Raw genomic sequence first — 17,667 nt, forward strand, 5'->3', positions numbered from 1 at the left:
GCCGCTGGTATTGCATTAGCATGGTTTTGTAAAGTGGATCTCACGTCCCCAGTAAGACTCAAACGATTTTTAGAGGCTACCTGGAATTTTTTTTTTTTTTTACTTTAATATTGATATATTTATTTTAACATGGATTAGAAAATGTATAACTAGCACATCTCAAGCCCTTGAGTTCACAGGTTGTTTACATTTGAATCTTTAAAGTTGACTTAAATAGTAAAAGTTGGCAAAAATTGTGAAGGCAATAAGCAGTTGACTAGAGTGAGCTGGACTGATACAGTCCTGCCTTCATGGAGCTTAACTCGAGCAGGGAAGATGACCGATGTCAAAGGAGTAATTGCTAATGTACTGATGGCTGCAAAGAAAGCTGTACTGAGTACAGTGGAAACATGACACAGAGACCTTTCCTTCGGCTGGAGAGATCAGGCAAGGGTTCTCTGAGGAAGTGAGGACTCAAGTAGGACCTCTAAGATGATTAAGAATTAAGCTTGAGAGGTACCTGTGTGGCTCAGTGGGATAAGCAGCTGCCTTTGGCTCAGGTCTGGGATCAAGCCCTATATCGGGCTCTGTGCTCAGCAGGGAGCCTGCTTCTCCCTTTTCCTCTGCCCTTCCTCTAGCTTGTGCTCTCTCTTTTGCCCACTCTCTCCCTATCAAATAAATAAAATCTTTTTAAAAAAAGGCTAAAAGGCGGGAAGGAGGAATCCATTTTATGTAGAGGCCCTATATTGAGGGAAAAAAGGTGCATTCAAGAAGTGTAAAGGACGGGGCGCCTAACTGGCTCAGTCCGAAGAGCACGAGACTCTTGATCCTTGGGGTCATGAGTTTGAGCCCCACGTTAGGTGTCAAGCTTACTTAAATGAATAAGATTTAAAGAAAGAAATATAAAGAAGGGCAATACAGCCAAAGTACAGTGTAAAAGAGGGAAGACCAAGAGGAGAGCAAATAGTGGAAAAGAAAGTTTGTGCAATGAGGAGTAAATTAATAAACTGTGGAATAAATTAATAAACTATAAAAATTAAATTAATAAAAATAATAAAATAAATTAATAAATTAAAAACCATGTATTTAAAGACTTTTCAGACCTTAGCATATCAAACATTAGATAATTTCATATGTGCTGGCAATGAGTTGTAACAAAGCTTTTTGTCCTTATGAATTTTTTAACTCATTGATTTTCTTTTAATAGCTTTATTTAAATATGTATTTTTCAATAATACAAAAGCAATACACTTCTTAGAAGAAATGCAAAAATGCAGAACATTTAAAGTTCTGATAACTACTATTCAGTCCCATTTGCTGTACCTCTTAGATATAATTGTTTACCATTTAATGTATTACCTTCGAGATTTCTGTGTTTGGTTTTTGTCAACAAAATATATATTTAGGCTTTCTTCTGCTTTAGAAATGTGGGATTATACCAATCTATCAAAATGTTGTAGTTATCATGCCCCTAATGGAAAGAACAGTGAGCCTAGTTCTTAGGGAACTCAGGGATGCTTTATGAATTAAGGAAGAAGGGAGACAGGTGCCCAGTGGAACCTACTATGTTTTTGTTTTTGTTTTTTTGGGATTTATTAATTTAGAGAGAGTACATGCGGGGAGGGGCAGAGGGAGAGAGAGAATCTCGGGCAAACTCCCAGCTAGCAGGGAGCCCACCACAGGCCTCAGTCTTACAACCCTGAGATCATGACCCAAGCCAAAATCAAAAGTCAGATGCTTAACTGACTGAGCCACCCAGGTGCCCTGCTGCTATAACCCTCCACAGGCATTTTCACACTGCTGATGAACTCGGATCCAGCCCGTCACAGGATTTGTTACCATTTTCACCGCTTTCTTTTCATAAGTTTTCAAACAGCAAGTTTTTCTCTGATTGTTTGATTTAAGTTGGGGAGATGAAAAGACAAAGATAATTTATAGAAATTAATCTACCTCATTTTATAAGAATGAATCTGAGAAGTGAAACTCCAGTTACACTTTCAGAACAAGTTGAGTGTGATAGGAATGATGAAAGATAGCCTCCTTATTTGATAATACTCCTGTGCCCCAAAGTTAAGGTTTTCACAATGAAAATGAAAACAGTAGAGAGAGTGGCTTGGTTATATTATTTCCCTTTTATTATTATTTTATGTAAACTAGCACTATTTCACTAGTTTATATAAGTAGACAGAACCAGCTTCTCTGCCCTTTTGAAAGGAAGATCAGAAATAGTTCAGATTATGTAAATTTTGTCCTGAGATGCCTAGTTTCAGTCAGTTTGCGATTAATGAATGTGACCTACACTGGAGAATAGTTAACCTGCTCTAAAGTAATTTAGATGTTAAAATTTATAAAACTTTCTTAAACCACTATTAAACATTTTAAAAAATAAAGGTAGGCCTTTGAAGAGGATGAGTATAGATGTCAGTAGGGATCCGTAAGAAATTCTGGTTCTACAGAAAAGACCTTGAATAGCCAAAGGGATATGTAAAAAGAAAGCCAAAGTTGGTGGCATCACAATTCCGGACTTCAAGCTCTATTACAAAGCTGTCATCATCAAGACAGCATGGTACTGGCACAAAAACAGACACATAGATCAATGGAACAGAATAGAGAGCCCAGAAATAGACCCTCAACTCTATGGTCAACTAATCTTCGACAAAGCAGGAAAGAATGTTCAATGGAAAAAAGACGCCTCTTCAATAAATGGTGTTGGGAAAATTGGACAGCCACATGCAGAAAAATGAAATTGGACCATTTCCTTACACCACACACAAAAATAGACTCAAAATGGATGAAGGACCTCAATGTGAGAAAGGAATCCATCAAAATCCTTGAGGAAAACACAGGCAGCAACCTCTTCGACCTCAGCCGCAGCAACATCTTTCTAGGAACATCGCCAAAGGCATGGGAAGCAAGGGCAAAAATGAACTATTGGGATTTCATCAAGATCAAAAGCTTTTGCACAGCAAAGGAAACAGTTAACAAAATCAAAAGACAACTGACAGAATGAGAGAAGATATTTGCAAACAACATATCAGATAAAGGACTAGTGTCCAAAATCTATAAAGAACTTAGCAAATTCAACACCCAAAGAACAAATAACCCAATCAAGAAATGGGCAGAGGACATGAACAGACATTTCTGCAAAGAAGACATCCAGTTGGCCAACAGACACATGAAAAAGTGCTCCATATCACTCGGCATCAGGGAAATACAAATCAAAACCACAATGAGATAGCACCTCACACCAGTCCGAATGGCTAAAATCAACAAGTCAGGAAATGACAGATGCTGGCGAGGATGCGGAGAAAGGGGAACCCTCCTACACTGTTGGTGGGAATGCAAGCTGGTGCAACCACTCTGGAAAACAGCATGGAGGTTCCTCAAAATGTTGAAAATAGAACTGCCCTATGACCCAGCAATTGCACTACCGGGTATTTACCCTAAAGATACAAACGTAGTGACCCAAAGGGGCACGTGCACCCGAATGTTTATAGCAGCAATGTCTACAATAGCCAAACTATGGAAAGAACCTAGATGTCCATCAACAGATGAATGGATCAAGAAGATGTGGTATATATACACAATGGAATATTATGCAGCCATCAAAAGAAATGAAATCTTGCCATTTGCGACAACATGGATGGAACTAGAGCGTATCATGCTTAGTGAAATAAGTCAAGCGGAGAAAGACAACTATCATATGATCTCCCTGATATGAGGAAGTGGTGAGGCAACATGGGGGCTTAAGTGGGTAGGAGAAGAATCAATGAAACAAGATGGGATTGGGAGGGAGACAAACCATAAGTGACTGACTCTTAATCTCACAAAACAAACTGAGGGTTGCTAGGGGGAGGGGGGGAGGGAAAAGGGGGGTGGGGTTATGGACATTGGGGAGGGTATGTGCTTTGGTGAGTGCTGTGAAGTGTGTAAACCTGGCGATTCACAGACCTGTACCCCTGGGGATAAAAATATATGTTTTTGAAAAATAAAAAAAGAAATTAAAAAAAAAATTCTGGTTCTAATGGTTGAGGACTGCCTATAAAAGACAGAAAATTGAGCTGTTAAAACTTTAATCAGCATATTTATAAATATTCAAAGATAAAAAATGTCAGTATCTTGTCATAGGTGTAGGAAAAATGTGCTGGATATCTATCCTTGACAGGTATATTTTGACTAATTTTGAAAGAAAAAAATTACAGTAATAATAGGTAGTAAAGAACTCCTTAAAATCCCTTTACTGTCTTGAAAAAGCGGCATTTAATAAACTGTTTTCAACAGTCTTACTCCTTTTTTCTAGTTCACATTACAGGTCAGCAATAGAGCTGAAAATGGGGATAAACCATGATTTTCATTAAAGACCATAACTCTGTTGTTGTTGTTGTTGTTGTTGTTGTTATTTATTATTACTTTATTAACTAATTTTTGTACCCAACATGGGACTCAAACTCCAAGCCTGAGATCAGGAGTCACATGTTCCACCTCTTCAATGTTCACATGTTCAACTAGGTACCTCTCTGTTGCACTGAATGAAGTTTGTGTTCAACATCAATAAGCAATGCATAAAATTAGGGATAAACAGTTTCAAAAGACTTTTTCTTACATGTATAGTAACTCTTCATTCCAGGATGGAAAATCAGTGCCCATGACCATTTTCCACAAAACTGATTCTGAGGATTTGCAGAAGAAACCTCTCCTAGTACATGTATATGGAGCTTATGGAATGGATTTAAAAATGAATTTCAGACCTGAAAGGCGGGTATTGGTGGACGATGGATGGATATTAGCATATTGCCATGTTCGGTGAGTCAACAACATTTTACCTGGCATGTGAGTGCTTAGAACATTGTGCCAGAGGTCCAGCACAACCGTGTATCAGGGAACAAAGTTTATTTTCTCATTTGTGTTATTGAATCTATGTATTCCTAAACATATGCTGGTAGAAGTGGATTTAATAGACTAGTTGATAAAGCAAAGGGATAGATTTTTAGGATATTGCACCAGATTTGTAGAATTGATGTACCAGTCTGTGTCCTTATCTTAGTAATGTTATTTCCATTCTCTTGAGTTTAGGTTTTTCTTTTCTTTTTTTTTAAGATTTTATTTATTTATTTGACAGAGATCACAAGTAGGCACAGAGGCAGGCAGAGAGAGAGGGAAGCAGGTTGCCTGTTGAGCAGAGAGCCTGACATGGGGCTCGACCCCCAGGACCCTGAGATCATGACCCAAGCCAAAGGCAGAGGCCCAGGTACCCCGGCTTTTCTAAAATAGTGTCTCAAACTAGATCCTTTTTCCACTCGAACTTCCATTTTACTTTAGGTATTTTTCAAGACACAAATATTGTTTTCTGTTTCTGCTTAAAATCCTTCTCTACTTTCCCATCTCCAGAATAAAATCCAAACTCCTCATTTCACATCCTTGTGATCTGGCTTACCTCTGTAGTGATAGTTACCGTTAACCCAGACACGGCCTACACTGCAGACATACACATCCTACATATCCAGCTTTGTTACATCCTTTCGGATGATAAACTCTTTCCCCTCTGTGCCTTTGCATCCGCTGTGTCTTGATGTTTTCCCTTTCTTTGCACTTCTGGGAACTCCTATTCCTCCAAGCCTCGGCTTAGGTATCATCTCCTTTAAGTATACATCCCTGACCATCCACCCGGATGTTCTTTCTGCCACCTCTAGGATAACCGTAAATACAATTGTGTGAAAGCAGCAACCACATTGCTTGGCAGCTATTTTTTTTCCCCCAAAATTATGATCTTCAGGGCAGATTTTTGCTTTTTTTATATTTTTAAGGCTGGCATTTTAGCAGAATGCCTGATAAATCGTAGGGAGCACCCAAAACTGATTTGTTGTGGAGCATCTGGCTGGCTTAGTTGGAGCATGCAGTCTTGATATTGGGGTCATAAATTGAAGCTCTGCGTTGGGTATAGAGCTTACTTTAAGTGAATGAAAAAAAAAATAATGACTTTTAATTTTTTTTAAAAACCTATCTTAATTTTTTTAAAAACATATTTGGTAAATCCATTTTTGACTGTCTATACCAGGGATTGGCAAACCTTTTCGCTAGAAAACTAGTAAACATTTAAGGCTTTGTAGACCACATGTGGTCTCTATTTTATTTCTCCCAACCTTTAAAAATGTAAATTCCATTCTTAGCTCTGAAGCCATTTCGAAACAAAACAAAACAAAAACAAAAACAATAAAACAGACCTCTAAGTAAATACTGCCTAGCAGCTACAGTTTGCTGACCCTGACCTATATCAATATTTTCCCCCACTAAAAGATTTTTTTGCCCTTTAATTTCAGAGGTGGTGGTGAGTTAGGCCTCCAGTGGCACGCTGATGGCCGTCTAACTAAAAAACTCAATGGCCTTGCTGACTTAGAGGCTTGCATTAAGACGCTTCATGGCCAAGGCTTTTCTCAGCCAAGTCTAACAACCCTGACTGCTTTCAGTGCTGGAGGGGTGCTTGTGGGAGCATTGTGTAATTCTAATCCAGAGCTGCTGAGAGCTGTGACTTTGGAGGTGAGTATACTCTGTTCTCTTCTATGTACAGAGTGGGGAGGCATGAAGCCATTGGCGACTTTACAAAAAATATTTGTTACAATTTTACCATAGCACAGGAGTTAATAACAAAGCTTCTAAGTTCTAAACACAGAATTATAGCTCTGAGAGAACTTCTAAATTTACTTTAACTACTTTGTCCTTCTTCCCTGGTGGTGTTCTTTATTAATTTTTGAGAATTCCACTGAAGGATATTAATGGCTTTTCTCATTAGTTCTCATTTTTTAAAAACATTTAGAATTGGTGGAAAAGAGTCAGCACTTATGACTCACTAGTTCCAGGGAGTCAAGCAGAGCGCACTGTGACTGGAGTCCACGAAATCCTTTGATGATCATTGCCCATCAACATTTCAGTCCTAGTTGTAGCGGCTTTCCTTTTTTAGATACTCCATTCTTAAAGATCTTTATAAGGGATAGTTTTTCTGTACGGTAATTGAAACAGCTTGCTTTGATCTTAAAAAGTGACCCTTGAACAACATGGAGGCTAGGGACACCGACACCACCCCTGACCCCACCCCCACACACAGTCAAAACCCCATGTTTAACTTTGGACTCCCCGAAAACTCAGCAGCCTTCTATTGACCAGAAGCCTTATCAATAACATAAACAGTGAATTTTCACACATATTTTATATGTTGTATATATTATATACTGTGTTCTTAAAATAAGCTAGCAAAAAGAAAATATTAAGATAATCATGAGGAAAATAAATTTGTTTATACAGTACTGTATGTATATCTATTGAAAAAAATCCAGGTGTAAGTGGACTTTCGAATTTCAAACCTGTGTCCTTCAGGGGTCAACTGTATAGTCTTTCCCTGGTGTCCAAAATTATGTAATTACGTTATAGCCACTCATTTCACCTTCATCATTCTCCTGGTCAGATACGCTAAAAAATAATGACTGGGAGGGAGAGAGTAAGTTATTTTCAGGTTTCTTTTATTTTAAGGATGAGGGATATACACTGTAGGCTTCTATTAAGTAAATAAGTGTTAAGTAATCCTGATCTATAAATCTATTTTTTTAAGTAGAAATACTAAGTATAGAAGGAAGAAAACCTATATACAAGATAATAGAGTTACAATATAAAAAAAAAAAAATACAACTAATCTGTGGCCTTTAGAAATTAGAAAGGAAATAATCAGAAATATATGTATAAGAATATTTACTCCACATTGCTTATAATAGTGAGGAAGTGGAATCAACCTAGATATCCAACAATAGAGGATGCATAGTGTTAATTAGAAGCACCAAATACTAGATGAATTTAGGCAGAAAAGGGGCTTCTTAAAAAATACTGAGTAAGGGCAAGTATAAAACCAGCCTTATAGAGGTTACACAGCCAGAAACTGGTTCCAAAATATACCATAAAACTGGCCCAGGGAAGCTATCACTGCCATCCCTGCTGGGCACAAGTCACCTCATACTGCCACAGCTGCTTCTAAAAACTCAATATAGATGTGGCACTTTTACCAGAAGAAATTCTTCATGGCCCCTATTTTGAGCCACAAACTTCCCATCTAAAGTTTGGAGCACATTATGTCTGATTGGGTAGACCCAAGTCCTGTGGCTATCCGGGTGCTGGGAAAACTGAGAAATTGAGCCCCTCCCTAGTGAGAGGCAAGCTCTGCCTCATTAAGGTTAGGAATAGTTTAAATTCAGAAAAATAGTCCAGATGCTAGGCAGCCAGAAAGAATTGCATTTGCCCACTAGGTTAATGTTAATGCAAGAGAAAGGTGGAAAGCATGTTAACAGAAGACTACAAGGTAAGTGAAAAAAGCAGCTGCCATTTTATTAATGTTTTAACACTGGTTATAAATAAATATCCCAGATTTTCTTCAATTAACATTTATTGCCTTTTTTTAAATATAAAATGTCCTGCTGTTTTACTCATGTTGAAGTTTTTCATTTTTAATTGTGAGAAAATAAGAAAATTTAATATCTTAACTATTTTTAACCATATAGTTCAGTAGTTCAGTAGTGTTAAATATGTTCACATTGTTGTGAACTCTCCAGAACTCTCTTCATCTTGCAAAATTAAAATTCTGCACTCCCTTTCCCTACCCCTCAGAACCACCATTCTACTTTCTGTCTCTATAAATTAAACTATCTATATCTCCTATAATGGAATCATTATTTGTCTTTCCGTAACTGGTTTATTTCACTTAATGTTCCTCAAGGTCCATGCATTATCATAGCATATGTCAGAATTTCCTTCCTTCCTAAGGCTGAATAATATCCCTTGTATGTACTTCGCCTATTCTTTCATCCATCAGTGGACGCCAGTTTGCTAACACCCTTTGGCTGTTGTTCATAATTCTGCTGTGAACATGGGTATACTCTTCAAGATCCTGCTTTTAATTCTTTGGGATATAGACCTAGGAATAGAATTGTGGGGTTATATGGTAATTCTAAGTTTAATAGAAACTAGCATACCATCTGCACCATTTTACATTCCCACCAACAGTGTGTGCACTGTTCCAATTTCTCCACATCCTTGCCAACACTTACTTTTTTTTTTTTAATGGTACCCATCCTAATGGCTATAAGGTGGTAGCATTTGTTACTTTTATATAAAATATATGTATAAATGTATCAAACTAAAAATTGTGAAATTAGAAAAGAAATTCTTCATATACACACATGTTTTTATATGTGTATATATATAAACATGATACATAAAGTTAGCACTTTCAGAGTCTGAAAACCACAAAGGCCTGTTATATATCACGGGCCCTAGGTAAGGACTGAGTAGTTAGTCCACCCCCTGGAAATCCACATGGCTTCCTGACCTTTGTTCTCTCATGTCTGCATGTATATTCATAAAGGTTGTTAAAATGAGTTTCAGAAAAATATATTTTAAGTTTCCTAACAAAGTTTAAATTTCTTTGGCTTTTTTTTTTTTTTTAAGGCACCTTTCTTGGATGTTCTCAACACCATGATGGACACCACACTTCCTCTGACATTAGAAGAATTAGAAGAATGGGGGAATCCTTCATCTGATGAAAAACACAAGAACTACATAAAACGTTACTGTCCCTATCAAAATATTAAACCACAGGTAGTGAAAGACAGTTCTGATACACTATCTATCCTAAAATGATAGAAAAGATAATCAAAAAGATACTTGCCCATGCCGAGGCAGGAATTTACTAGGGCTTTAGGTTGTTTCTGCTTATAAAATCCAAATACCAGTGAGCTCCCATCTCTGCTCATAGTCCCATGTTTGTTTCAATTTAATAGCTCAGGAGAACAGCTAAGTTAGGGTCATGGCCTCGCTAGCCAAGGAAAAGCTATTCCAGGTAGCAGGTGGTCTAGTATTATAATACCATAGATCTCTCTCTCAAATGAGAAGAACATAATCTAGCACCTATATCAAAAAATTGGAGGTAGTTCTTTTTCATAATCTATAAGGTAGAAAGGGACCATAGAGAATAATGTAAAATTTGCATTTCTTATCTTTCAGCATTATCCTTCCATTCACATCACGGCTTATGAAAATGATGAGCGTGTACCTCTGAAAGGAGTTGTAAACTATACCGAGAAACTCAAGGAAGCCATCACGGAGCATGCTAAGGATGCTGGTGAAGGTAGGAGACCACCTGTAGGCAGGGAACCTAGCTAAATGGACTACTGCCATCCACATACTACTCAGTAATACACTTTATGCTCTAGACTAAATATATATATAGCCTATATAATTATACCTGCCTTGTCTCTTTTTGAAAGGAAATACTAAAATAAGGCAAGGCACAAAGAAAAATTTAAACATCCAGTATAACTTAGAGGTGACTGTCATAAAACACTCATTCATTTAATAATAATTGACCTGTTATTTTTGGAAACTTCTGAAAAAGAAATTCTAAAGCTTTTGCTTTGGAGCCTCGGTGCCCAAACTAGCTGATTTTCTCTAGGTCTTTCTATTTCATTAGATAAGAGCTCTTACCTTTCTTCCTTAGCAAGACCTTTTGGACTCAGGAGGGAGGGGCCCACACACAAGTCTCAAGTCAACTGGTTTTCACCTTCATGCCTCATACTTACCCAATACAACTGTTTCCGGATCACAAAACGGATTCCACAGGGCCAGTCTGGCTTCCTCTTGCATCACAACTTTCTCAATGTGACCCTACGAGTATCTTCCATCCAGTGTCCTCAGCTACTGGTCGTCCTCCTCTGTTTCCTCTGTTTTAGAAATCTGTCTTCTGGTTGCCCCTTCCCATCTCTTTCTTGGCGATGATAATTTATGCCTTTTTCCTTCACTATGATTTTAATAGCATATGTGGGAGAAGAGGGGGAGAAATGAGTCTCAAAGAACCTAATTGTTTCATATGTTAATTCTTTCAGGCTATCAGGCCCCCAATGTTGTGTTAGATATTCAGCCTGGAGGCAATCATGTGATTGAGGACTCTCACAAAAAGGTATGTTATCAAGCTCTTCTCGGTTGCCAGGTCCCCAGGTAGAGCTGTGCTGTAGTCCGCACTTCAGTGGCTGCAGGGGGTCTTATGACCGCTGCTTCCTAGCAGTCTGGTCTGTGGCTGAGGCCCAAGGTGGGAAGAGGAACCCTGACAGTCCAGAGAAAGGGTTCCCTCGTAACACTTGTGAGCTCTGTTAAGGTCATGGGAGCACCTTCTGCCTCTGTCCCAAATAATAAAGATACCCTTGCCACAAACTGTTGACCTAAGTGTTAGGTGAAGATGGATAGAGATTTAGCACTGGAATTCTACCACAAAGGCCCTCTAATTTTTTAAATGTGTTTCTTTTAGATCACAGCCCAAATTAAATTCCTGTACGAGGAACTTGGACTTGACAGCACCAGTGTTTTTGAGAATCTTAAGAAGTATCTAAAATTCTGAAATGCTGCATTCCAGGGGAATTGGAAACACACTGAAATATTTCATAGTCTTATTTCCAATTGGGTAAGCAAAAGTGAGATTTTTTTTAAGTTCGTAAGTAATTTTTATTGCTTCTGCATCCAAATTTTGTCTGGTGTACATCTCACTTGCTTATACTGTTCTCTCCATTGGTGCACATGTCCCTTCCCCTAAGAAAGTAGTTTTTAAACCACACTTCTCAGAAGGACATGGACTTGGGGGTGAAGGAAGGATTGGTGACAGCACAACTCTTCCCCACCCCTTCAGAACAGCTTTGTTTTTGTCTGTTCTAACATTTTCTTTGAAAAGTTTACAAATCAAGGTCCTGCCTCTTTGCTAGTAAACGTATTTAGACACTTCCGCAGTAAGTCATCCTCCAATTTCTATGCCTGTATTTTGTGAAAAACGATAACCTTTTTCACATTAGAATTCACCAGATCTATCTAATATTCTGGAGTCGACTCTAAGGTGTTCTGATCATCTCTTATATTGATGCTATCTCAGTAAAGTTACAAGTTCTACAAGCGATGATTTTATTATTTTTAAAAAACATTTGGGAACCTTTTCTAAAGCCATTACATTCAAGTTGTATTCACCCAGCAGTGTGCTATGCATGAAGGTACTGCACATGCTTGTAATAGAACAGGATATGCCAGTGTCTTCATCTCTTTCATAAAGGTGCCTAACACAAGTTGTGCAGTATGTTTAATACACTGGAGTAGCATGCCCGGTTGGAAACAAAACATCTGTCTCTGAAAGCTGTTTGATGATGAAGGAGATTTTTCGTGTTGTATTCAAGGATGAGGCCTTCTCCTTTGTCCAGTAAAATGCCATACGTATCAACTTCACTGCCCTCGTAGGTCGAATTGGTACTTAACCTTATCCTCACTCTCGTGGGAATATTAGAAATCATTTCCTTTAGATTGACTGTTGTTGATTCTCCAAAATTCAGAACCACGAGAAAGACTCTGTCGATGCCATCCAGCTCTCTTGTGTACACAACAGAGTGGCTGTCATTCCTCAAATAGCAAAACCAGCCCCTGCTGAGGAGCAGCTCATTGGCATGAAGCCGACTTAAGTCTTGATATAACTTCAGTGCTGATCTGGATTTAGTCTTTTGGACCTATTTAAAAAGAAAAAAATAATTTTTAACATAAATGTTTGATTCTAAGAGTTGTTTAGGTTTTTTAATGTATTTCTAGTATCAACCAGAACTTATTTCCCAAAAAAATTTGCCTCGGTTTTGCCCCTTAAAATGACTACCAAATTTTAAGTAATGATAGGTATTAAGAATAGTTTAATTACTGACAGATTGCAAATGCAGAGAGTCATTGTTTGCTCAGTGCCCTGCTACATCTTGGCCAGAGATGATGAGGGACCAAATCTGACTCCACTTTAGGAATTCCAAAGCGAATGTCCATGTCTAAGACATCTGGTGTTTAACGTGCCTAAATACAGCCCCTTTATGCTACACTGTAACTGGCAGAAAAGCAGGTACTGTGGCCACGGACTCTGAGGGCCTGTCTGTTCACTTTTGTAGAAATGTGGGTTGGTTGCTTTAACTTTAGCAGACCTGTGTTCCTTGCATAGCTGATGGTAAGCCAAAAGTCGCAAAAAGGTGCAAAGCAAAATGCTGCCTAAAGGGAAAATTAAAAATCATACTTCTTAATGTCTGTCCATTAAGGAAGATTAGGCTTTATTTCACAGCTATATAAAACATAAACAATTTAATGTTGTGTTTTCCTTTAACATTTCAGGCATCTTCTGTTATGTTAAAATGTCATCTTAATAATAACAGGATAATATTATATTGGATGGATATACCATACTTAACCATCTCTCTCATTTCAACATTTAGCTTTCTAATGTTTTCTCATATTTTTAGTGCCTCCCCCATATCTGGGTTATTTATTTAGGATAGAAAAATAATTACTGTGTCAAAGAATATGAACACTTGATACATAATGCCAAATTAGTCTTCATAAGAGCTATTGCCAAATCAGTGGTAGTGTTCATTTCCTTGGACTCTGTTAACTGCGGTGGTGGTGGCTGTTGTTGCTGTTATCATTGTTGTTTGGGGGCAGGTGCCTAATGTGTGGTCTTCAGTGAACATCTGCTGAATGAAAAAAATGTTTATTCTCTGTTATCAGGTACAAAGGTATTTATGGTATATGTATATGACTTGTCAAACTACTATTAACATTTTCTATAGCCTTAGATAATGCATGGAAAAGCATAGTTCAGTGCCACTCACGAAGAAGTGCCCAGTAAGTGTTAACTATTGTTTGTGTCTACTTCCTAAAAGTATGTTGACATGTCTCTGTAATTGTGGATTTGTCAGTTTCTCTTGGCATTTCTTGTAGTACTTGTTTTATAAATTTTGGAGCTATTGTTAGATGCATAGATTCATGACTTGTAGTGGAATGTTCTTTTATCAATTTTTGAAAATTGCAGTTGTGTCATAATGCTTTTCATATTGAATTCTATTTTGTCTGCTATTAAATATTTCCACACCTGCTTTTTGTAACTTTATTTTTCTAATAGGAATGCATGCAATATAAAATCTGTTTATGAGGAATATATAAAATAAGGTTTTTCTTAACACTGTCCCCTAGCTTTTCACTTCCTTTCTCAGAAATAGACACTATTACTGTTTATGTATCATAGTACATTTTATGCCTCTGCAAACGTATGTAGGTATACTTTTTCATTGTACAAATAGTGGGATGATACCATGATGGACACTATTTTTTATTTAATACATGTTAATATATGTTAGAGATGGTCTCATATCAGTGCATTCTTTTTAAAAGCTATATACTAGTCCATTATATAAATTACATAAATTAACTATAATTGATTCAACTGACTTTTTCCAGAGTCATCATTTTCCACATACACAGGTATTCCCAGAATGAAATTACTAGTGCAAAGGTTATATGCATTTTTTTTTGTTTGCTTGATAGCTATAGCCACCATAGCTATTTTAATTTTTTAATTGTTTTAGCTATGTCTTTTATGTCAGATTTTGTCTCAGCACCCCCCTTTTTTAAATTAGATTTTATTTGACAGCGAGCACGAGAGGGGACACAGGCAAGGGGAGTGGGAGAGGGAGAAGCGGGCTTCCTGTTGAGCAGGGAGCCCAATGTGGGGCTCCATCCCAGAACCCTGGGATCATGATCTGAGCCAAAGACACTTAATGACTGAGCCACCTAGGCACCCCATGTCTCAGCCTTTTTTTTATTTTTCATTTATAATTGCACTATTGTTTTCATCCTTTTTAGCATCAAGTTGATCTGATATGTATAATACTTTTCCTTCTAATGTTCTTTGAAAATTGCCTGGGCAGCTCAGTCGGTTAAGTGGCTGCCTTTGGCTCAGGTTATAATCCCACGGTCCTGAGACCAAGCCTCCATCAGGCTCCTTGCTCATTGGGGAGCCTGCTTCTCCCCTGCCTGCCACTCCCACTGCTTATGCTTGCTTTCTCCCTCTCTGTCCGTGTCAAATAAAGACAGATAAAGAGAGAAGGAAAACTCCACCCTTAAAATCATAATAACCACTTTAAAATATACTTAACATTTGGAACTGCCTGAAGTGCTACAGAAGTGTTCTATATTTGCTCTAATGTAGCCACTAGAAGTGGTGCTAGTGTGTCACGGGAAGTGAATTTTACGTTCTATTTAATAGTCTTAGTGGTGAATGGTCACTAAGCTCAAACCTAGAGTGAGTTACTCTGTTTCCATGCCCTGAAAAGACTGCCTGCTTGCTTATACGTTCTCTCTCTTTCTCCTGCCATCTTCCATACAGAAGTCAATCTCGTAAAATTTTTGTTCCAGAATACCTTCTTTTACATTCTGTATCAAAAAATATCCTTAAGTTCTTTTCCTTACTGTATTTTCTACATCGTGTCTTTTTTTTATTTTTAAGTAATCTCTACACCCAGTGTGGGGCTCGAACTTAAAACCTTTAAATCAAGAGTCTCATGTCTTTTAGATTCATTTTTTGTTTAGAGTTTATTATTCTTTCAGAAAGTAGCTATATATGGAAAAAATTGGGGTCCTTGCTTTTCTAGGTCTATATTCTTGAATGCCTATTGGAATGGATTTAGGATTATAGGTTTAGAATCAAGTTTCTGATCACAGCTTTAAAGATTAAAGTTCTAAGGTGTTCTAGGATCCACTAGACAAGCCAGTGCAACTCTCAGTCCTTTGCTTGGGCAATCTGTTTTGGCTTCTGCCTTTATTCTTACCATTCTAGAAAAGATAAATATCTGAGTTTTCTTTATTTCTTGGATTGTATGTTTCCTTCTGGTTTCTAGTATGTTTCCTTCTGGTTTCTCTTCTAGAAGTATCAACATTTTTCTCTTTACACTATTATTTGCCTTTTTACAGTGCATTCTGGGGGGAGACTCTGGGTCAGTCTTCCAGCACACTAATTAGGGTTTCTTTTTCAGTGTTTCACAATGTTCTACATTTCTAAGATACCTAATCTTTTTTTTTTTTTTTTTTTTTTTTTTTGGTCAGGGGCGGCTGGGTGGCTCAGTGGGTTAAGCCTCTGCCTTCAACTCAGGTCATGATCTTAGGGTCCTGGGATCGAGCTCCACACTGGGCTCTCTGCTCAGCAGGGAGCCTGCTTCCTTCTTTCTCTGCCTGCCTCTCTGCCTACTTGTGATCTCTATCAAACAAATAAATAAAATCTTTATAAAAAAAAAAAAAGTTGGTTTTGTTTTGTTTTGTTTTGTTTTTGTCAGAGAGAAGCAGGCTTCCCACTGAGCAAGGAGCCCATTGCAGGACTAGATCCCATGAACCTGGATCATGACCCAAGCCACAGGCAGACACTCAACCAACTGAGCCACCCCTAAGCAAAGAATCAAGAATCTACTTTCTACAGTGTTAAGAGTGGTGTCTCTCATCTCAGTTTTTCTCAACTCTTGGTGATCATTTCCTTTTGCATTCTGATACTCCTTGTCTTCAGTTGCCTACCTCTAGTAATTATGGGAAGCTTAATTTTACTTTCTTTTAGAAATTACTTAAACTCTTTCCTATCTCTAGGGCTTTTATGGATGTATTTTAAATAGCCTTGCCTGACTTTTGGTAACTTTCTTACAGTTCAGCATCCCTCCAAATATTACTCATAATCATTTGAAAGGCTTGGTGAATGTTAGAGGAAAAAACTTTTAATTTGCATTTTGCACATCTTCTGGTATATATTTTACACATAACAAAAATCAAGAGATGTATTAAAGCCAAAGCACAAATGTTAAAATGCATATTTTTGTTTTCAAGGACCTATGAATATATAAAACAAAAACTAATACTATCCCAAAAGTCTCTGTGGAGAGCAGGGAGTTGTAGGCATAGGAGGGTTTGCATGAAGCTTGAAACAGAATAACCCAGGAACACTACAGTGACTGTGGCAGGCACTGAAAAATGTACAGAATTGTCGAATCACTACATTGTACACCTGAAACTAATATAATATTGTGTGTCAGCTATACTTTGGTAATTTAAAATTACCAAATAGTAAATTGGGATAAGGGGAAATTTTTGCCTCTCATGGAATGCCAGTAATTTCTCTTCTCCTGAGTTTTCCAGTGACCCGTTTTCACTGGTACATGATTCCACCTGGAGCCATTTCATTATTGTTCTGGTCTAAGGAAATGTATTGAGCAAACAAATTTTCTAAACAGGAATGCACAGATTCCAGCAATTTCAGCAGAATTTGGCAAACTTGATCACCTGAGAACAGAAAATAGTATAGGCAAAAGAGCAAAAGCCAAAGGGTGTGCTTTTCCAGAATAGCTACTGTTGGGAATTACTCATGTCTTGGTTTCTCCAGGTAAAGAGTCTTGATGGATCTCCTCCTCTCCTTCCTTTTGAGGTCAGGAAAGGAAGACAGATAGCTTGTTGAAAGACCTCCATAAAATTTCCTTAAGAGCCAACAGATCTTAGGGGACACCTGAGTGGCTCAGTGGGTTAAGCATCTGCCTTCAGCTCAGGTCATGATCCCAGGCTTCTAGGATCAAGCCCTGTGTTAGGCTCCCTGCTCAGTGGGGGGTCTGCTTTCCCACCCCACCCCACCCCAGTTCATGCTCTCTCACTCTGAAATAAAATCTTTAAGAGCCTTGAGCTCCTTTTATTTTTTTTTAAGTAATTCCAGTGAATAATTATATATATATATATATATATATATATATATATATATATATATATATTCAATCCAATGGTTCACTTCTGTACCAGTTT

At 37.8% G+C, this 17,667-nt stretch overlaps 2 protein-coding genes across 6 annotated transcripts in view; one reads left to right on the plus strand and one right to left on the minus strand.

Annotated features, from left to right (window-relative positions):
• PREPL (prolyl endopeptidase like) overlaps positions 1-13,940 on the plus strand; it is a 53,042-nt gene extending 39,102 nt beyond the window's left edge. For all 4 annotated transcript variants that reach the window (XM_059134591.1, XM_059134589.1, XM_059134593.1 and 1 more), the window contains 6 exons: positions 4,607-4,782; positions 6,297-6,513; positions 9,463-9,612; positions 10,018-10,141; positions 10,896-10,969; positions 11,315-13,940. In XM_059134591.1, the coding sequence (XP_058990574.1) occupies positions 4,607-4,782; positions 6,297-6,513; positions 9,463-9,612; positions 10,018-10,141; positions 10,896-10,969; positions 11,315-11,404 (831 nt within the window). In that variant the 3' untranslated portion in view covers positions 11,405-13,940. The remainder of the gene's footprint in view (positions 1-4,606; positions 4,783-6,296; positions 6,514-9,462; positions 9,613-10,017; positions 10,142-10,895; positions 10,970-11,314) is intronic.
• SLC3A1 (solute carrier family 3 member 1) overlaps positions 11,710-17,667 on the minus strand; it is a 32,281-nt gene continuing 26,323 nt past the window's right edge. For both annotated transcript variants that reach the window (XM_059134595.1, XM_059134594.1), the window contains one exon: positions 11,710-12,545. In XM_059134595.1, the coding sequence (XP_058990578.1) occupies positions 12,105-12,545 (441 nt within the window). In that variant the 3' untranslated portion in view covers positions 11,710-12,104. The remainder of the gene's footprint in view (positions 12,546-17,667) is intronic.

This window comes from Mustela lutreola, chromosome 9 (assembly GCF_030435805.1).
Source record: "Mustela lutreola isolate mMusLut2 chromosome 9, mMusLut2.pri, whole genome shotgun sequence".
NCBI lineage: Eukaryota > Metazoa > Chordata > Mammalia > Carnivora > Mustelidae > Mustela > Mustela lutreola.